Below are 22,443 nucleotides of genomic sequence, written 5' to 3' on the forward strand. Positions count from 1 at the left end.
ATCCAAATGGCAGTTGAAATTTAATGTGGAAAAATTAAAGGTGATGCACATTGGAAAGAATAATCCAAATCATAGTTACCTGATACTAGGGTTCACCTTGGGTGTCAGCAACCAAGAAAAAGATCTAGGTGTCGTTGTACATAATACACTGAAATCTTCTGCTCAATGTGCAGCAGCGGCCAAAAAAAGCAACAGGATGCTAGGAATTATTAAGAAAGGAATGGTAAGTAAGACAGAAAATACTATAATGCCTCTGTATCGATCCATGGTGCGTCCGCACCTTGAGTACTGCATTCAGTTCTGGTCGCCGTGCCTCCAAAAAGATAAAACGGAATTAGAAAAGGTTCAAAGAAGAGCAACCAAAATGATACGGGGGATGGAACTCCTCTCGTATGAGGAAAGGCTAAAGAGCTTCAGTTTGAAAAAGAGACGGATGAGGGGCGATATGATTGAGGTCTGCAAAATCCTGAGTGGTGTAGAACGAATAATTGATTTTTTTATGCGTTCTAAAAGTACAAAGACTAGGGGACACTCGAGGAAGTTATATGGAAATACTTTTAAAACAAATAGGAGGAAATATTTTTTCACTCAACGAATAGTTAAGCTCAGGAACTCTTTGCCGGAGGATGTGGTAACAGCGGTTAGCGTATCTGGGTTTAAAAAAACGTTTAGACAAATTCCTGAAGGAAAAGTCCATAGTCTGCTATTGAGACAGACACGGGAAGAAACTGATTGCCTTGGGATTTGTAATATGGAGTGTTGCCACGATTTGGGTTTCTGCCAGGTACTTGTGACCTGGCTTCGTCACTGTTCAGAAAACAAGATATTAGGCTAGATGGACCATTGGTCTGACCCAGTATGGCTACTCTTATGTTCTTATGTAAATTCTCCAAGTTTATTAGGCATAATTTAACCAATATTACCAATACTTTTTGCAGCCTCCTCCCAACCACAGAATTTTTTTTTTTATGGCACCCACAGCATCCCCCCCCTTTTTTTTTTTACAGCCCCTCCCTCCCCTACACATAGCATTCCTCTTTTTTGCAGTCCCCTCCCTCCTACCTCACGGCATCCCACCTTTTTTTGCAGCCTCCTCCCTCCCATCGCATCCTTTTTTTTTTCTTTTTTTTTTTGATCCACAGCATCCCCCCCTTTTTTTCAGTCCCTCACTCCCCCCACACATAACATTCCCATTTTTTGCAGCCCCCTTCCTCTCTGCTTTATTTTTTTAGCATCACAGCCCCTCCTCCAGCCACCCCCTTACTCATCCATGATGGAGGAGGAGTCACACTGGGAGAACCTCCTCAGGGCAGAAAAGAACCCCACTCTTTCCTGCCCCACTGCTCTCTTGCTAGTCCTATCACTGTGCTTTTTCCAAATGGCCACCGAGATTTCAAGCAGTAGTACTGCTTGACGTCTCGGTGACCATTTTAAAAAAGGACGGCAGCGAGACTAAGAGCAGCGGCAGCAGGGCAGGAAAGACTGGGGTACTTTTCTGCCCCCGAAGAGGCCACTTAGACCACCAGCACGTGCTGTGGTCAGATAGGCGGGCAGGGGTGTCATTGACAGGTGGCAGCAGATTCGGGGGGGGGGGGGGGAGTCGAGTGAGCGGGAGACAGTGCAGAAAGCAGGCAGCAGCAGGTGTGGGGATCAAGCAGCAGTGTTGGGCATGAGAGCACAGATTCTGCACAGAAATATTGAAGGGGAATTCAGAATAAATTCTGCACTCCGCAGTCGCACAGAATTCTGGCAGGAGTAAGTACATTGCAACCTAGATGTCTGTTTGGATGAGAATAATTTAGTTTGTGAGCTAATCTCTGTCAATGAATAGCCAACAGACAGCGCAAGGGCCTCCAAAATAGGCTGCACTGGCATTGAGCCTAACATGGATGCCCTCAATGCCTCAACATCACGTCAGTCAAGAAGACAGCCCAGCTCTGCTCCTTGAGGGCAGGCATCAATACAGAAAGGGCCTCAGTCAATGTGGTCAGATCCATAGAAGGCATCAGGGATGTATCGGAAGGTTGGTCCTGGCCCAATGAAGGCTAGCACTGAATTCTTGGGAGAGTGAGCAACCCTCAGGAATTGAGTGCTTCTTGGATACTGGTCGTCCCGGTGCCATGGTTCAAAAGGGACCAATGCCAATGCTTCTTGGCCTCCACCCAACGTTGAGGTCCCTTGGCGCCAACAGAAATGCTGTTGAACCCTTGTGTCCTTGAGGCTGGGTCAGAGGATGCTTGGTCCCGATGGATACTATTGATGCTTGGTGTCAAAACACGGGGGGACCTCCTCGATTCTGATACATCCCAGCATCCGAGAACATTAGGATCAATGCCTCTGATGCCGCTTCTGATGCCGAAGACGACAGAATGAACTTCTCTGCACCAAAAATATTTTTGCACTGCTCCTTATTTATTTATTTTCTGCATTTATATCCCACATTTTCCCACCTCTTTGCAGGCTCAATGTGGCTTACAAATACTGTAGTGGCAATCGCCATTTCCGGAATAAGAAATACAGAAGAATGTTCTAATCAGAGTATATAGAGTACACAGTAAATTAGAATAAAATCGGTAATCAATACATTTCAGGTGCTGAAATCAAGGGTAGTGAAAAGCGTTCAATAATGACAATGTGATAAAGTAACCAAAATAAGAATAATTCAATGTTAACTAATTATGGTACAGTTCTGATGTCCTGTTATGACTCCTAATGGTTCTTTTAGACATCTGCCAACAGAGTTCACCAAGGGAAACATTATTGTTGGGCCCCAAAAATGACAGGCACCAACTGTGTGTGTCAGTAAGTGACATGATACTGGCACAACAGAAGTACTTTTTAAAACCACTGGGACATGTCAGGGAAAATAGCCAAAGTGAAATCAAACAGCTCAACTGTGAAAAATAAGGCAAAAAAAATACCCTAGCTCAGGCTTAAGAGGGCTGACAAGCTGCGGAAAAATAAAGAAAATGTATAAGTGCTGAAAAGGACTAGAAACTATAAGGGAAGGGTGAACTAAAAGAATACTGGACCCACACAGCATGTACACAAAAATAAAGAAAACAAGGCAGTGATCCAAATCAAAGACGTGAGCTGTGGAGAGAACTGGGAGTGCATCCTCACTGCTCCATGGAAAGAAAGAGACTCACTTGTCCCATGTGGTGGCAGTGGGTGAGAAGACATGTACACATGCACAGCCCGGTCTTCCAAAGGCTTTCAGAAAGTTATTGGTAAATGCTCAGTGCCAGACTCCGTCAGATGACATCACCAAGATGTAAAGTCTACTGTGACCTCCAACCACCATTTTCCTAATTGAGCCAGCAAACAGTTCAAGTAGGTAACTTGGTCAAACAATATGACACAGCCTTTTGCTAAGAGTAAAATGTGTGCGGACAATTTTCAGAAGCGCACTATTTAATTAAAATTAAACATTCAGATACATAGTTAAGTTCGTGTCACTGAAAATTGCAAATTAAAGTTAACCAGATCTGCTATTCATAGGGGTCAAATTAACCCATTAAAGTTAAGGGAATAGCACTGAATATTAGTACTCCTACTTCCAAGGCTTCCTTCTGAACTAGTTAAATCTTGGCTGCAAACTTAGCTGCCAGCAAAAATTTAGCAGGTCAGGAGGCCCCAAAATTTGAAGTGAAAACTTAAGTCCTGAAGTTAGCCGGATAAATGGCTTTGATATTGTGCATGTGTTCTCATTCCCAAATGTAACTACTGGCCACCCTCAATGGACCCATCCCTCCCCCAGTTATCTGATCTCGTACACAGGACTGGCGCCAGGAAGCACTAGACTGTTGGCTGGTTACTACAAGTGATGTCTAGTACCTATTATGAGAAGATATGAACTGGAAGATATGACTGGAAGTGCTTTTCAAGTGACCAAAGGAGTTCCCAAAATTGCCTCAAGGGCCCCTCCAATCAGTTAGGTTTTCAGAATATCCACCATGAATAAAGTATGAAATACATCTGTATACAATGAAGTCAGTGCATGCTAATACAAGTCAGACATATTCATTGTGCATACCCTGAAAACCCAACCAGCTAGGGGTAATTTAAGGACATGTTTGGGAAGCAATGGTCTAGGTCAGTACTTCTCAACCCCCTCTTGGAGGCACAGTCAGGTTTTCAGGATCACCACAATATAGATGCATGATAAATGTTTGCATAGAACAGGTGTCTGGAACATGAAAATCTACCTCATACGTATTCATTGGAGTCATCCTGAAAAACTGTCTGTCCAGGTGAACCTCCAGAAGAAGGTTGAGAAGCAGTGATCTAAGTAATACACCAGACTTCTAATACCCCTTTTTGGTGACAGGTGCTGACAGCCTGAGAAAAATACTTATCAGGGCCTTCTACCGAGCTATAAATGCATTGCAAGAAGTGGACCTCCTGGTTTTCCTATGCTGTCTCCTTGTGAGAGCCCCTTTCTTGTACTGTTTTGGGCATGCAAGCTGTAAAAGAACGAGCACCAGGCACCAGGTCTGTGCCACCCACAGCAAGCCAGGTAATACAGACATTAGGCCAAGGTGGGCATGTACTCAATAAACTTGTTTTCAATATTGGATGTCCTCGGTCTGTTCTTTGAAGAGCATGATTCAGTTTCCATTCTTCTCCTGCTCACTTCAGAACCCAACACGGATTAATTCTAAACCCGGGCAGTAACTGATGGGTGATGGCAAAGATTCACTGACTCAGCAGATGCTGTGAACACTGCCGCTGCAGCATATCCAAGGAAGCCCACAAACAGAATCCAGTTCTACACAGCAGTACCACTGAGCTACTAGGTCAGAATTAACTCTTATGTTATGAAAGGTTTGGTGGTATGTTTTGTTTTGTTTTTAAGTTACAATTTGATATAATGGTATATTTTTTCACTTACTGGTCTGACAACTAGAAAATTGATGAAAAACCTCACGTTTAAAGGCCTTTGAGGAAGACAACAGCAGCAATTATTGCCTCTTTGCAACTTTGGTTTTATAGTTACCACAAGACTGTTGATATATTCATCAGATATTTAACATTCCACAAATGTATATGTTGCTATGGTTTATGATCTCTTGGCATAAAGCTTGTATGAATCTGCTCTAGATTTAAACAAGACACTAGACAACTTGGTATGCACTGCAGCATTTCTCTAGTACAGGGGGGGTCTTCAAATCCAGTCCTAGAGCTCCACAATCCAGCCTGGCTTTCAGGATTTCCACAATAAATATATATGTATTCTATTTGCATTAACTGCTTCCTTACTGATGTCATACATATTCATTATTGAAATCCTGAAAACCAGGCTGGGTTGTGGACTGGATTTGAGGTCCCCCTGCTCTAGTAGCTCCCATTCTTTTACAGAAACTCTTCATAATGTAAATATTTTCCATCACACCAAATCTTGACTTGGCTGTATTTGGTGATTAGGGACGGGTGAAACTTGCATCCAGGTAATGGTCCCTCTGAATAAAAGACAAAGAGGTAGAAAAAAACAGCAGAGAAAGCAGCATTCAAATGAAGATCTGGTAATATTTCACATACAGAGCATTATCTGATAAAAGTCACTGAAATCAGTTAATACCTTACCAAAGATAGCTCCCAAAGTAGGCCACAATGTTGGTGTGCTTACATTCTTTAACCATAAATATTTCTTGTTCTATCAATGAAAAATCATCTCCTGAAAAAAAAAAAATGCAGAGACAAAGATTAGGGTCTATTAAAAAAAAAAGCCATGAATATGAGTGGTGAGAAAAGATATGATGAAAAGAAAGATAGTTTTACACCAGCAGTTAAAGACAAACCACTATCTGGAGATTTAATAAAAAATCTTTTGCTTGTGGTGAATATACTTCTGGTGAAAAAATTATTATTATTGTCATTATTATTATTATTATTTATTGCATTTGTACCCCACATTATCCCACCTTTTTGCAGGCTCAATGTGGCTTACAGAGTGTTGTTATGATGCAGTCTTTACATTATCTTAAATACATTCAATAATCGGTTGAAGGTACCGTATTTTTCGGACTATAAGACGCACCGGACCATAAGACGCACCTAGGTTTTAGAGGAGGGAAATAGGAAAAAAAAAATTTTCCTTTTTCCCTCCTCTAAAACCTAGGTGCTCCGGTGCGTCTTGTCCGAGTTTTGGACCGCCGTCCCATACTTACACGATTCCATGTTCCCTGGTGGTCTAGTGACGTCGGGGCAGGAAAGAGCCCCCTCTTTCCTGCCCATCGCGCTGCTCTCCGTGCTCCTCACTGCTTTCTGACGGTCTCGGCGAGATTCAAAATGGCCGCCGAGAATCTCGGCGGCCATTTTGAATATCGCCGAGACCGTCAGAAAGCAGTGAGGAGCACGGAGAGCAGCGCGATGGGCAGGAAAGAGGGGGCTCTTTCCTGCCCCGACGTCACTAGACCACCAGGGAACAAGGAATCGTGTAAGTACGGGACGGCGGTCCAAAAACGCTACCTTCGGACTATAAGACGCACCCCCCATTTTCCTCCCAAATTTTTGGGGAAAAAAGTGCGTCTTATAGTCCGAAAAATACGGTATATGGTTTAGATGTAAGGTGCTAGGTGAGGTATTGTGAAAGGTGTTTTGATGCACCTGAGTAGTTTAAGGAATGGTTTATTAGGATGTATTTAGTAGGCTTTGTTGAAGAGATGTGTCTTCAAAGATTTGCGAAAGCTGGTTAGATTGTCTATAGTTTTCAGGGCCATGGGTAGTGCGTTCCAGATCTGTGTGCTTTTATACGCAAAAGTAGTAGTGTATGGCTGTTTGTATTTAATTCCTTTGCAGCTGAGGAAGTTCAGATTGAGGAATTTGCGGGCCGATTTTTTGGCGTTTCTAGGCGGTAGGTCTACTAGGTTTAACATATAGAGTGGGGCATCTGCGTGGATGATTTTGTGGACGGTTGTGCAGATCTTGAACTCAATTCGTTCCTTGAGTGGTAGCCAATGTAGTTTCTCTCTTAGAGGTTTCGCCCTTTCGTATTTAGTTTTTCCAAAGATGAGTCTGGCTGCGGTGTTCTGGGCTGTTTGGAGTTTTTTAATGGTCTGTTCTTTACAGCCTGCATATAAAGTGTTACAGTAGTCCAGGTGACTTATCACTAATGACTGTACTAGGGTGCGGAAGATGTTTCTTGGGAAAAAAGGTTTTATTCTCTTAAGTTTCCACATTGGCTTTAACTGATATTCTGTACTTATTTAATTCCTGATAGTCTGAATTGCTGCTTTCTGTACACATAATGGAACCTGACCTTTTTCTCACACAATCCATCCATGGAATGCAGGTTCCTGCGGAGATATCTATTTTCTTGTAAAATTAAAATGGTCTCTTTCTATTAAAAGATGAGTGTTTTATGTGGAACATCTGCATAGCCCATTCTGAATTCCGTTCTTCTATGTGTTGTCTTAGGGCAGTGATTCCCAACCCTGTCCTGGGCGAACCCCAGTCAGTCAGATTTTCAAGATATTCACAATAAATATGCATGAAAGATTTGCATACCAAGGATGCTGTGCATGCAAATTGATCTCATGAATATTCATTGTGGACATCCTGAAAACCTGACTGGCTGGGTTTCCCCAGGACAAGTTTAGGGATCACTGCCAATGGGAGAGGGGTTGCTAATAACAGTTTTACATTTCTTACAGTCATATACCTATAAGATGTAAACAAAGCTTCAGGATAATACAAGTGGTTGAATCATCATAAGTTAACAAGGTGTGAATATAGTCATTCTGAAGCCTTCATCTATTGTACAACTGCCTGGGGAGTTAGTTAGCTGTGCTGAAATATTTAGTCATGGTTAGAAAAAATATTTCTTTTGCACTTAACATTCATACTGCTTTGAAAATCCTTCTTACTCCCTTGCTCTCATCAAAAGAGAGCACCGATACTCTAGGAGCTTGGCAGCTAACTGTGGACAGAGAAATGAAAACAAAACCAAAAGCTTCTTGATATAGCAATTTTTCATTTAAGGTTTATTTTTTCACTGAATGCTGCTTTATAAGTGGAAAAACATTATGGTGGTTTTAATTATGACAACAGCCTTACAAGCTGATAACATAACTGGAAAGCACTCCTTTCTGACAGATTGGATAGTCAGAGAGGATAGTTTTTGAAGTAATTTCCACAAATGTAACAGAAAAGACAAGCCTGAAAGCTTGTCACGATGGGCACCGATTAACCGAGGGGCTGGGCCTGTTGATCAGGCTAGTGCAGAGGCTAATGGCTGGGGGGAGGGGGGCTGGTACAGTGGGTCCAGCGGGGTTTTGGGTGACTGCTATTGGGCATATTTAAAGGAAAACAGCTTGCCTGCGAACACGTCTACTTGGAGATTGGCTGGGAGAGTGGGAAGAGGCCGGCTATGGATGTCCCTTAAATGCTTGCCCCTTCCGAGGGCCAGTTCTTGCTTCTCGGAGGTGGCTTTCCCACTCTCCCACCCAGATCTGGATTGCATGGGTGGGTGTGACTATCTGTGGCGTAGTCTTGTCTTTTCAGGTGGCGAGTGTTGGGTTGTCGCAGCGTCGAAAAACCTGAGCGACAGAAGCAATAGTTCATGGGGTATGAACCAGGTAGATCTGGATTGCATGGGTGGGTGTGACTATCTGTGGTGTAGTCTTGTCTTTTCAGGTGGCGTTGGGTTGTCGCAGCATCGAAAAGCCTGAGCTACAGAAGCAATAGTTCATGGGGTATGAGCCAGGTCATTGAAAAGCGGGTCAGGTGACCCGGATTAAAGGTGTGAAGCTCCTACCAGCTGGGGCTCTTGCTGCCATGGCAAAGCCAAAAGAGGAAGACTGGCGGCAACAACAGGAAGAAGATTTGCTGCCTTGCTGACACGGCGAGCAGCGGCTTGGGGGGGGGGGGGGGATTGTATGGGCCCAGGTGGTCCCAGATCCAAGAGTTAATGGCCATTTAAGCTCAAGATCAAAAGATTTACTAAAATGTTTCTTTTAACAATATAAAAGCTACATTTACAAAGAGCAACACTGATATGAAGGACATTGAGAATCCCTTGCAAACTCCCTCCCCCCCCCCCCCCCCCCCCCCACAATCAATAGAATGAAATGCGAGGTACTAGAACAAACAGTACATATGGCAATCAGAACAATGCAAGTAGCAAGAAATAACCTTTTTAAAAAATTGCTTGCCCAAAATGAGAGTGAAAATATGCACAAAGGAAGTAATTCTACAATCTCGTGCCTATATATGGTGTCTAGAGAGTGCTTGATTGATGCATACTCCATAATGGAAATCCTTTATAGAACACTAGCAAAATTGCACATATGTTTATATGTACTTAGGCACGTGCACTTATGTCAGCCATAGAGTTGATGTAAATGCTCGCACCTAGTTTTGGTAGATTTGTGCTTAATTGTGGACCTCCTCCACCTATGCTCCATCCAGATGTCACCCATGTGTACGCCGCACTCCCGCAAATTATATGCTACTGAAGATATGAACATAGTTACAGAATAGCACACATACACATTATTCCTGCTGGAATTCTGCATGACTGTGGAGCGTAAAATTTGCACAGAACTCTGCAGCCGTCCAGAATTCTGCATATCTGTGAAGAATTCTGCGCTCCAAGGATGGATAGCTGGCCTCACCACTGCCCTCCCCCCCCCCCCCTCAGAGCCTTGGAGGGTCCTCCCCAGCCTGCAGCAAAGGCAGGCAGGCTGGTGACTCCCCCGCCACCCTTCCAGGCCTACCTAGTGGTCTAGTGGCCTCTTTGGGGGCAAGAAAGAGCCCCACTCTCTGGCTCATGCTGCCACTTTTTCAAAATGGCCACAAAGTCTTCAAGCAGGCCGGGCAGGAAAGAGTGGGGTTCTTTCCTACCCCAAAGAAGTACTCCCATGCAGTCCCTATCTCGTGGGTGAGTGCAGGGGCAGGCTGAAAAAATATATATTGATGGCCTACGGGTAAAGGAAGGAAGGGAGCTGTAAAAAAAAAAAAAAAAAGTGGATGCCGTGGGTATGTGAAGGGGGCTGTAAAGCGAATGCTACATACCTGTAGAAGGTATTCTCAGAGGACAGCAGGCTGATTGTTCTCACTGATGGGTGACGTCCACGGCAGCCCCTCCAATCGGAAACTTCAATAGCAAAGTCCTTTGCTAGTCCTTGCGCGCCCCGCGCATGCGCGGCCGTCTTCCCGCCCAAAACCGGCTCGAGCCGGCCAGTCCAGTATGTAGCAAGACAATACACTTCAAGGGAAGACACAACTCCAACGGGGAGGCGGGCGGGTTTGTGAGAACAATCAGCCTGCTGTCCTCGGAGAATACCTTCTACAGGTATGTAGCATTCGCTTTCTCCGAGGACAAGCAGGCTGCTTGTTCTCACTGATGGGGTATCCCTAGCCCCCAGGCTCACTCAAAACAATAACCATGGTCAATTGGGCCTCACAACGGCGAGGACATAACTGAAATTGACCTAAAAAATTTACCAACTAACTGAGAGTGCAGCCTGGAACAGAACAAACAGGGCCCTCGGGGGGTGGAGTTGGATCCTAAAGCCCAAACAGGTTCTGAAGAACCGACTGCCCGAACCGACTGTCGCGTCGGGTATCCTGCTGCAGGCAGTAATGAGATGTGAATGTGTGGACGGATGACCACGTCGCAGCTTTGCAAATTTCTTCAATAGAGGCTGACTTCAAGTGGGCTACCGACGCAGCCATGGCTCTAACATTATGAGCCGTGACATGACCCTCAAGAGGCAGCCCCGCCTGGGCGTAAGTGAAGGAAATGCAATCTGCTAGCCAATTGGATAAGGTGCGTTTCCCTACAGCCACTCCCCTCCTATTGGGATCAAAAGAAACAAACAATTGGGCGGACTGTCTGTGGGGCTGTGTCCGCTCCAGGTAGAAGGCCAATGCTCTCTTGCAGTCCAATGTGTGCAGCTGACGTTCAGCAGGGCAGGAATGAGGACGGGGAAAGAATGTTGGCAAGACAATTGACTGGTTCAGATGGAACTCCGACACAACCTTTGGCAAGAACTTAGGGTGAGTGCGGAGGACTACTCTGTTATGATGAAATTTGGTGTAAGGGGCCTGGGCTACCAGGGCCTGAAGCTCACTGACTCTACGAGCTGAAGTAACTGCCACCAAGAAAATGACCTTCCAGGTCAAGTACTTCAGATGGCAGGAATTCAGTGGCTCAAAAGGAGGTTTCATCAGCTGGGTGAGAACGACATTGAGATCCCATGACACTGTAGGAGGCTTGACAGGGGGCTTTGACAAAAGCAAACCTCTCATGAAGCGAACAACTAAAGGCTGTCCTGAGATCGGCTTACCTTCCACATGGTAATGGTATGCACTGATTGCGCTAAGGTGAACTCTTACAGAGTTGGTCTTGAGACCAGACTCAGACAAGTGCAGAAGGTATTCAAGCAGGGTCTGTGTAGGACAAGAGCGAGGAGCTAGGGCCTTGCTGTCACACCAGACGGCAAACCTCCTCCACAGAAAGAAGTAACTCCTCTTAGTGGAATCTTTCCTGGAAGCAAGCAAGACGCGGGAGACACCCTCTGACAGACCCAAAGAGGCAAAGTCTACGCTCTCAACATCCAGGCCGTGAGAGCCAGGGACCGGAGGCTGGGATGCAGAAGAGCCCCTTCGTCCTGCGTGATGAGGGTCGGAAAACACTCCAATCTCCACGGTTCTTCGGAGGATAACTCCAGAAGAAGAGGGAACCAGATCTGACGCGGCCAAAAAGGAGCAATCAGAATCATGGTGCCTCGGTCTTGCTTGAGTTTCAACAAAGTCTTCCCCACCAGAGGAATGGGAGGATAAGCATACAGCAGGCCCTCCCCCCAATCCAGGAGGAAGGCATCCGATGCCAGTCTGCCGGGGGCCTGAAGCCTGGAACAGAACTGAGGGACTTTGTGGTTCACTCGAGATGCGAAGAGATCCACCAAGGGGGTGCCCCACGCTTGGAAGATCTGGCGCACCACTCTGGAGTTGAGCGACCACTCGTGAGGTTGCATAATCCGGCTCAGTCTGTCGGCCAGACTGTTGTTTACGCCTGCCAGATATGTGGCTTGGAGCACCATGCCGAGACGGCGAGCCCAGAGCCACATGCTGACGGCTTCCTGACACAGGGGGCGAGATCCGGTGCCCCCCTGCTTGTTGACATAGTACATGGCAACCTGGTTGTCTGTCTGAATTTGGATAATTTGATGGGACAGCCGATCTCTGAAAGCCTTCAGAGCGTTCCAGATCGCTCGCAACTCCAGGAGATTGATCTGTAGACCGCGTTCCTGGAGGGACCAGCTTCCTTGGGTGTGAAGCCCATCGACATGAGCTCCCCATCCCAGGAGAGACGCATCCGTTGTCAGCACTTTTTGTGGCTGAGGAATTTGGAAAGGACGTCCCAGAGTCAAATTGGACCAAATCGTCCACCAATACAGGGATTCGAGAAAACTCGTGGACAGGTGGATCACGTCTTCTAGACCCCCAGCAGCCTGATACCACTGGGAGGCTAGGGTCCATTGAGCAGATCTCATGTGAAGACGGGCCATGGGAGTCACATGAACTGTGGAGGCCATGTGGCCCAGCAATCTCAACATCTGCCGAGCTGTGATCTGCTGGGACGCTCGCACCCGCGAGACGAGGGACAATAAGTTGTTGGCCCTCGTCTCTGGGAGATAGGCGCGAGCCGTCCAAGAGTCCAGCAGAGCTCCTATGAATTCGAGTTTCTGCACTGGGAGAAGATGGGACTTTGGATAATTTATCACAAACCCCAGTAGCTCCAGGAGGCGAATAGTCATCTGCATGGACTGTAGGGCTCCTGCCTCGGATGTGTTCTTCACCAGCCAATCGTCGAGATATGGGAACACGTGCACCCCCAGCCTGCGAAGTGCCGCTGCTACCACAGCTAGGCACTTTGTGAACACCCTGGGCGCAGAGGCGAGCCCAAAGGGTAGCACACAGTACTGGAAGTGGCGTGTGCCCAACTGAAATCGCAGATACTGTCTGTGAGCTGGCAGTATCGGGATGTGTGTGTAGGCATCCTTCAAGTCCAGAGAGCATAGCCAATCGTTTTGCTGAATCATGGGGAGAAGGGTGCCCAGGGAAAGCATCCTGAACTTTTCTTTTACGAGATATTTGTTCAGGGCCCTTAGGTCTAGGATGGGACGCATCCCCCCTGTTTTCTTTTCCACAAGGAAGTACCTGGAATAGAATCCCAGCCCTTCTTGCCCGGATGGCACAGGCTCGACCGCATTGGCGCTGAGAAGGGCGGAGAGTTCCTCTGCAAGTACCTGCTTGTGCTGGAAGCTGTAAGACTGAGCTCCCGGTGGACAATTTGGAGGTTTTGAGGCCAAATTGAGGGTGTATCCTTGCCGGACTATTTGGAGAACCCACTGGTCGGAGGTTATTAGAGGCCACCTTTGGTGAAAAGCTTTCAACCTCCCCCCGACTGGTAGGTCGCCCGGCACTGACACTTGGATGTCGGCTATGCTCTGCTGGAGCCAGTCAAAAGCTCGCCCCTTGCTTTTGCTGGGGAGCCGAGGGGCCTGGCTGAGGCGCACGCTGCTGACGAGAGCGAGCGCGCTGGGGCTTAGCCTGGGCCGCAGGCTGTCGAGAAGGAGGATTGTACCTACGCTTACCAGAAGAGTAGGGAACAGTCTTCCTTCCCCCGAAAAATCTTCTACCTGTAGAGGTAGATGCTGAAGGCTGCCGGCGGGAGAACTTGTCGAATGCGGTGTCCCGCTGGTGGAGAGACTCTACCACCTGTTCGACTTTCTCTCCAAAAATGTTGTCCGCACGGCAAGGCGAGTCCGCAATCCGCTGCTGGAGTCTATTCTCCAGGTCGGCGGCACGCAGCCATGAGAGCCTGCGCATCACCACACCTTGAGCAGCGGCCCTGGACGCAACATCAAAGGTGTCATACACCCCTCTGGCCAGGAATTTTCTGCACGCCTTCAGCTGCCTGACCACCTCCTGAAAAGGCTTGGCTTGCTCAGGGGGAAGAGCATCAACCAAGCCCGCCAACTGCCGCACATTGTTCCGCATGTGTATGCTCGTGTAGAGCTGGTAAGACTGGATTTTGGCCACGAGCATAGAGGAATGGTAGGCCTTCCTCCCAAAGGAGTCTAAGGTTCTAGAGTCCTTGCCCGGGGGCGCCGAAGCATGCTCCCTAGAACTCTTAGCCTTCTTTAGGGCCAGATCCACAACTCCAGAATCATGAGGCAACTGGGTGCGCATCAGATCTGGGTCCCCATGGATCCGGTACTGGGACTCGATCTTCTTGGGGATGTGGGGATTAGTTAGAGGTTTTGTCCAGTTCGCAAGCAATGTCTTTTTTAGGACATGGTGCAAGGGAACAGTGGACGCTTCCTTAGGTGGAGAAGGATAGTCCAGGAGCTCAAACATTTCAGCCCTGGGCTCGTCCTCCACAACCACCGGGAAGGGGATGGCCGTAGACATCTCCCGGACAAAGGAAGCGAAAGACAGACTCTCAGGAGGAGAAAGCTGTCTTTCAGGAGAGGGAGTGGGATCAGAAGGAAGACCCTCAGACTCCTCGTCAGAGAAATATCTGGGGTCTTCTTCTTCCTCCCACGAGGCCTCACCCTCGGTGTCAGACACAAGTTCACGAACCTGTGTCTGCAACCTCGCCCGGCTCGACTCAGTGGAGCCACGTCCACGATGGGGGCGTCGAGAGGTAGACTCCCTGGCCCGCATCGGCGAAGCTCCCTCCGCCGACGTAGTCGGTGAGCCCTCCTGGGAGGTGGCCGCAGTCGGTACCGCACGCGGTACCGACGTCGGGGACCTCACCCCGGGCGATGGGCCAGCCGGCGCCACGCTCGACGGTACCGGAGGCGCAAGCACCGCCGGTACCGGAGGGGTAGGGCGCAACAGCTCTCCCAGAATCTCTGGGAGAACGGCCCGGAGGCTCTCGTTCAGAGCGGCTGCAGAGAAAGGCAAAGAGGTCGATGCAGGCGTCGACGTCAGAACCTGTTCCGGGCGAGGAGGCTGTTCCGGGCTGTCCAGAGTGGAGCGCATCGACACCTCTTGAACAGAGGGTGAGCGGTCCTCTCGGTGCCGATGCCTGCTGGGTGCCGACTCCCTCGGCGACCCAGAGCTCTCGGTGCCGACGCGGGGAGGCGACCAGTGTCGATGCTTCTTCGATTTCTTCCGAAGCATGTCACCGGAGCTCCCCGGCACCGACGAGGAGGACGTAGAATCCAGCCGTCGCTTCCTCGGGGCCGAGGCCGAAGGAGGTCGGTCTCGGGGGGGCTGTACCGCAGGAGCCCTCAGGGTAGGAGGAGACCCACCCGAAGGCTCTCCGCCACCAGCAGGGGAATGGACAGCCCTCACCTGCACTCCTGACGATGCACCACCGTCCGACGACATCAGCAGACGAGGTCCCGGTACCACCGACGTCGATGCAGCTATCGGATGTCTCGGCGCCGATGCAGAGGCCCGATGCCTCGATGCACTCGATGCACTCGATGCAGGGGCGGCCGAGGAAGATGGTCTGGACGCTGACGACGTCGATGCACTCGAAGATCCTGGTGCCGATGCCGACGAAGAGCCCGAGAACAACACGTTCCACTGGGCTAGTCTCGCTACCTGAGTCCGCCTTTGAAGCAGGGAACACAGACTGCAGTTCTGAGGGCGGTGCTCGGCCCCCAGACACTGAAGACACGACGAGTGTCGATCAGTGAGCGAGATAACCCGGGCGCACTGGGTGCACTTCTTGAAGCCGCTGGAAGGCTTCGATGTCATGGGCGGAAAAATCGCGCCGGCGAAATCAAAGTCCGAAATGACGGAAAAAGAGCACCAAAAAATTTGTAAGGGAGACAATCTCGACCGAGGCCGAAAAGAGGCCTACCCCGACGACGAAAGAAAACTTATCGGGGCAAAAGCTGGAAGTACGGGGAGGATTAACACGAAACCCGTTGGGGGGGTTTCCGGAGCACTTCCCGACACTTGAAAGACTTTTCAGAAGAAAAAACACGTCAAAATAAATTTGGACGCGCGAGGTCGACTTTCCGGGGCTCGACACGGCGAAAACACGACCGTACCGAGTGCGGACAAAAGAAGACTGGCCGGCTCGAGCCGGTTTCGGGCGGGAAGACGGCTGCGCGGGCGCGCGAGGACTAGCAAAGGACTTTGCTAGTGAAGTTTCCGATTGGAGGGGCTGCCGTGGACGTCACCCATCAGTGAGAACAAGCAGCCTGCTTGTCCTCGGAGAATAATAAAATAAGGTGGATGATGTGGGTGGAGGGAGGGGGCTAAAAAAAAAAGTTGGATGTTCTATGTGTGGGTGGGAGGCAGGGCTATACAAAAAAAAAAGTGGATGCTACGTGTTGGGGGGGAGGGAGGAACGGGGCTGCAATGGTGGATGCCATGTGTGGGTGCAAGGAGGTGGCTGGAAAACTATGGATGCTATGGGTACTTGGAGGGGGCTGGGAAAAATATAGATGGTATCTGTGTACGGGGGGGGGGGGTGGCTGTAATATTGGTTTAAATTATGACAAGCTTACAGAATTTACAAATTTTATGCACAGAAATTTGAAATTTTTTGCACAGAATTTTTCAAAACGTTACATTTATATTTTCTAGATAAAACTGCATAAAATTAGCACTTTTAATTGTATAGTTTTGGTGGGAAAATTCTTTTTTTTTTTTAATAAATTTTTATTGAAATAGATAATACATAATCTTAGGTATCAGACATCATCTTTACCTAACCCCCACAATCCCAGCCTACCCCCTCAGATCCCTCAAATGGTGTTCTCCCCCTGCCAATCCCAGTCCATAGTGTAAGGAGTAAGTATCAATCTACAGCCAGCAGTTCTTCATAAACCTGCAGAAGATAAGGTAGATCTCCAGGTTCAATATTTGTCCCATATGTTTTAAAGTGCAGCAGCTGACCAGTCCTGGTTGCTGTCAATTCTGTAATGAGATAAAGATAGTCCAATTTTCTAAGATAGGTGGATTTAGATGGAATCAATGCACTCTTCCATGCTGCAGCCAGTGTCAAACGTGCTGCTGTAAACAATTGGATTGCCCAACTATGATGCTCCTTCTTTATGCCAAAGGGCCTGTAATGTAGTCAGCAATGTTCAGTTTTCAGGGGCATACCAGGTTTGAAGTGGCCCTTCCATCCCCCAAGGCACCTGCCCCATGCAGCCCAGCAGCTCTGTTTTAGGCAACCATGGGACAAGCTCACAATGGGACAGAGTTCAGCCAACTTTGCTCCATCTGCACCCACACATTCGGTGAACCAACCATTAACTCACCCAGGATATGAAGTCTGGCACCGCCATGCCTCCCAGCTTTCTAGGATGACACATAGCTCTAGCCTGCACCCATGGGGAACATTTATTCCAAATATAATGGAAAACGCTTCTGTGTAACCGTTTGAAAAAAAATTCTGTGGTATCTGAAGGGGCAAGGCCATAAAATGATACAGCAATATGGGAAATATCATTTTGACAGCATTTATTTGCCCTAACCAAGAAATATTAACACCTTCCCACCTGTCCAGATCTCAAAATAGCTCCTCCAATTTCCCTGGGAGATTAGCATTATATAGATCCTGGACCCTGGGGTCAGATCTACACCCAAATACCTAATATGGTGAGGAGCTCATCTATAAGGATATTACCTCTTCAACAAAGATACTAGAGCTCCTAGAAAGTTAACATTCAAAATGTCAGATTTCATCATATTTATCTTAAACCCTGAGATAGTACCATAGTGCTGCAACTCCCTCTCAAGATGGAAGAGAGATTACTCTGGGGTCATCAAGGTTAAGAAGGTATCATCAGGAAAACGTTGTACCTTATATTCATCTATTCCCCATTGGAGGCCCTTTAAATTAGGATTTGTCTTAAGAGCTCTAATGGTTCAATCACTAAGGCAAAGAGTAGTGGAGACAAGGCACAGCCCCGATGGGTCTCCCTCTTCATCTGAAAGGGAGCAGTGTATGTGCTGTTTAATGCAAACTTCTGGGCAAGTATGTATCTGGGTAAGCCAATTCATAAGGCTCCCCGAAAAACCCATCTGATATAACAAAAAGGGCCAATGCACCCTGTCAAATGCCTTTTTAGCATCTAGAGACAGTAGTAACACTGGAGTTTTAGTTAGGTGTGCTTGTTGAATGAGGTGGACTGCCCTGCGGACATCATCATATGTCTGTCTTCCAGCCACAAACCCAGATTGGTCCACATATCAAAAAAGGTAATACCTCCTGGACCCTTCTTGCCAGTATCGTGGTGAAAAGTTTATAATCTGTATTCAATAGGGAGATAGGTCTATAAGAAGCACACAATAATGGGTCCTTACCCGGCTTGGTGACAACTGTAATTGTTGCAAACCTCCATGAATCTGGCATTCCCCCCCTTGGCCTCCAAGAAATTAATATCCTTATGTAACAATGGGGCTAAATATTTCCCTAGGCATTTATAATACTTGCTGGTAAACTCATCTGGTCTTAAGTTTCTAATCGCTCATTTCACTTCCTCCAGTTCAATGGGACATGACACGGCCTCACTCTCTGGCACTGAAAGCTTAGGGATATCCTGAGAAAGCAGATACAAGTACATCTCCTCAGCTGTAGGTGCAACATCAGGTGTATAAAGTTGCTCATAATATTGAGCGAAAACCTTCCTGATGTCTGCCGTGGAGGTATATATAGTCTTGTTTTCTGCTCGGATGGAGCTTATCTGTGCCTGTGCCACTTTCTTGTAATTTATGGGCCAAAAGGCAGCTTTGCTTCATTAGTGACTTCATAGTGCGTCTGTTGAACTTCCTGCAAATGAGTGGCCACCTCTGTCATCTGTAATTTACAAACCATAGAGAATGTAGCTCCTCTCCCACTGATGAGGAATCACCTAAACGTTTTGCCTCTAACCATAACTCAGCCATCCAGGTTTGAATAGCTTGCTCTGAGCTTTTGTGCCTTCAAGTGAGCCTGCAAAGCTATTATTTTTCCTCTCATAACCACTTTCTGCCTCTCCCACAGGGTCAGTGGGTCCACTTCCCCATTATCATTATGATGTATATATTCTAGAAGTTCCTTCTCCAGTTGAGTCATATTAATGGAATCTTGTAAAATTTCATCACTCAAATGTCAGTATCTAATACCACCAGACACGATCTCTAAAGCACGATCCATCTGCAGGGAGGAGCGAACAGACCATGTCCTTGGCCAAATCTGGATCGCCATCACTCTCTTCTGAAGAAATAAATCCCCAAACCAAAAGTCAATATGTGAGCTGGATTTGTAAACTGGAGAATAGCAGATATATTCCCTCTCCTGTGAGGAAAACACCCTCCATATATCCACCAACCCCCATGAACCCCCGTCTCAGCCTTATTATTGGGAATATCCCCGGAAGAATTGTCTAAGACCAGATCCAGGATAAGACTGAAGTCCCCCCCCCCCCCCATTACTAAAGTTCCTTGTATGTGCTGTAAGAGCATCTGACTCAGCACACGTAAAAAAGATCCTTGTTTTGTGTTCAGTGAATAAGTACTGCATAAATTACAGACCACAGATCCCAAAGTTGCCACTAGGATTAAATATTGCCCCTCTTTATCTCATATTACTTTTTGAATTATCCACTGCTGCCTTCTACAAAAAGCTATCAAGACCCCCTTCACCTTCCTTTGAACTGTATATAAGGGAAAGTATATAAGGGGATATTTTTTACGTTGATGTAACCTTTCATGGCCACTCAACAAGTGTCTCTCTTGAATAAAAGCCACATCAACCCCAGAAATCCCCCACCGTTTCCCTTTATCCCATCACTTGCATCGCTACATAACACCTCACTGAAGAACCCCAGTCCCCCTCCCCCCACAAACCATCTCCTGTTATCTCTATACTCCCCCACCCCCCACTAAGCATATTTGGGATCATTCCAGGCTTTTCATAACAAAAGAAACCCAATGATCCTTCAAAAGGAAGTGTGTACCCAAATCCCCCCCCCCCCCACCCACCCCATCACTAATACCAATGTCATCTACCTGGCTACCAATAAACTACCTATTAACAGTTGCAATATTCAAACAGTCTATACAGTTCCAAACACTGTACTAATAATATCCTGCACATTCTGATCTGCACCAACTCATTTTATTTTATACAGCAGTCCAGCATGGCCAATGCAGCTATCAAGTCGCATCTAAGGAAGACATATCTTTTGCTGAGGTTTGCTGTTTCAGATGACCACTTCCCTTTGTGATTCATTGCCATTTCGAGCATGAAGCCAGTTCGTACCTTGCGAAGGATGTAAAAAGAATTGAAGAGCAAAGAAAAGCTACAAGAATGGTAAGGGATTTGCGTTACAAGACGTATGAGGAGAGACTTGATGACCTGAACATGTATACTCTGGAAGAAAGAAGAAACAGGGGTGATACAGACCTTCAAATATTTGAAAAGTATTAATCCGCAAACAAACCTTTTCCAGAGATGCGAAGGAGGTAGAACGAGAGGACATGAAATGAGATTGAAGGGGGGAGACTCAAGAAAAAATGTCAGGAAGTATTTTTTCACAGTGAGAGTAGTGGATGCTTGGAATGCCCTCCCGCGGGAGGTGGTGGAAATGAAAACGGTAACGGAATTCAAACACGTGTGGGACAAACATAAAGGAATCCTGTTCAGAAGGAATGGATCCTAAGGAGCTTAGCCGAGATTGGGTGGCAGAGCCGGTGGCGGGAGGCGGGGATAGTGCTGGGCAGACTTACACGGTCTGTGCCCTGAAAAGAACAGGTACAAATCAAGGTAAGGTATACACAAAAAGTAGCACATATGAGTTTATCTTGTTGGGCAGACCGGATGGACCATGCAGGTCTTTTTCTGCCGTCATCTACTATGTTACTATGTTACTGAAGATTTATGCATATCTGAAGGTTATATCCAAATCTTATCTGCACCTCTTCGATTGTTCAGACCTGGTGCTACTTGCCATTTTTATAGAATTGTAGAGCAAATGGATAGAGCCATTTATACGGAATACCCAGTTCTCACATCCATTGAGTGACCAGCCACAGTTCCATCTGACGCTTAAGGGTCACTCAAGCCAGGTCTTGGTAGACCTCCACTGGGTAAGAATCCCCTCCACTGGGTAAGAATCCCACCAGAAGTTCACAGCCTTCCTCGTGGCTTGCAAAATTTGCTCCTTAACTTTATATTGCGTAAACAAGCCACTATATCTTTAGGTTTGTTGTTGTGGGGTGCACCCAGTGCCCTGGGTGCTCTATCCAATTGTATGGGGGCTCGTCAGATCCAAGAAGTGCCTTTGCAATGGATTTTACTACACTCTCACAGTCCAGGTAAGCTAGGGTGTCCAGTACTCCAAGGAATAGGAAATTATAGCATCTACTTCTATTTTTGATGTCTTCTAATTTGTCCATCAGGGAGAGATTGGTGGTTTGAAGGTCCCGGAGCTAAGAATCCACTGTTATAAGCACCTCCATGTGCTCGTTTACTCTCTGCTCCGTTTCCTCCACCCTGTGCCCCAATTTTGTTATTTCACAACACAAATCCACTCTGTGTCCTTATTTCTTCCTGGACTGCCTTCAAGTCTGTTTTAATTTCTTTGAGCCAGTCACAGATCTCTTTCAAGGGTTCCCCTGAGGTATCTGCCAATTCCTCACCTGCTGCAAATAGGTCCGGAGACTGAACATTCTGGGTTGAAAGTATGCCCAGTGTCATCACCTGTGATTGCAACTCTGGCCTTGTAGTTCAAGGCCCCACTGCTCCTTGATATGCAAAACTAGACAAATCAACTGCACCACTCGATCCGCGCATTCCTGTATATAAGCTCGATAGCAATAGGAGTATAGCGAGTCCCAGTACCGAAATTTTTGTGTCACTAGTAACCATTATGCTATTATATGGGGGTATCGCCTGGAGCAAATATCTTAGGCTGCCATTCTGTGCAGTGATGTCACTTCCTCTGGTGGGAAAATTTTCAAAGGCTAACTACAAACATGCTTTTCTTTTGAAAATTGTTGTAAAGTACACAATAATGGTCCTTAAGTCTGAGCAAGCTAGTATAGGGTTATCCCTCGATAGAATAACAATTGAGTGATCAAAAATGCAGTGTTAACTTCATTCTCGAATACCTTTTAAAAGTCTTATTTTGTTTTGCAATATATCTGTTAAATCAAAGTAGATGAATAAATAGATATGATCAAAGTAGCTTATTTATGTAAACCGACATGTTCTTATTTTTTTTTTATACGATCCAATTTATAACATCTAGTTTTGTCTTCACATATTTATAGAAACCAGTGTAACTACCAATTTTGACCTAATAAAGATATAGGTTATGCTATTTGCTCTGCATGTCACCTAAAGATCAAATGCATTAAAGGATGTTTCAACACTAAGCCATGATGAATCATGCTATACTGCCTGTACACTGCCCTGAAAATTCCCAGAACCAGCTTCCTGGACAGTCTACAACCTGTAATTGCAAA

General features: G+C 46.8%; 1 protein-coding gene across 1 annotated transcript in view; it reads right to left on the reverse strand.

Moving 5' to 3' along the window:
* The window catches only part of MAP4K5 (mitogen-activated protein kinase kinase kinase kinase 5), a 354,391-nt gene that overhangs the window by 239,397 nt on the left and 92,551 nt on the right, over window positions 1-22,443 (reverse strand). The window contains exon 3 of the mRNA XM_030214063.1: window positions 5,587-5,677. Coding sequence (XP_030069923.1) covers window positions 5,587-5,677 — 91 coding nt within the window. The remainder of the gene's footprint in view (window positions 1-5,586; window positions 5,678-22,443) is intronic.

This window comes from Microcaecilia unicolor, chromosome 9, assembly GCF_901765095.1.
Source record: "Microcaecilia unicolor chromosome 9, aMicUni1.1, whole genome shotgun sequence".
NCBI lineage: Eukaryota > Metazoa > Chordata > Amphibia > Gymnophiona > Siphonopidae > Microcaecilia > Microcaecilia unicolor.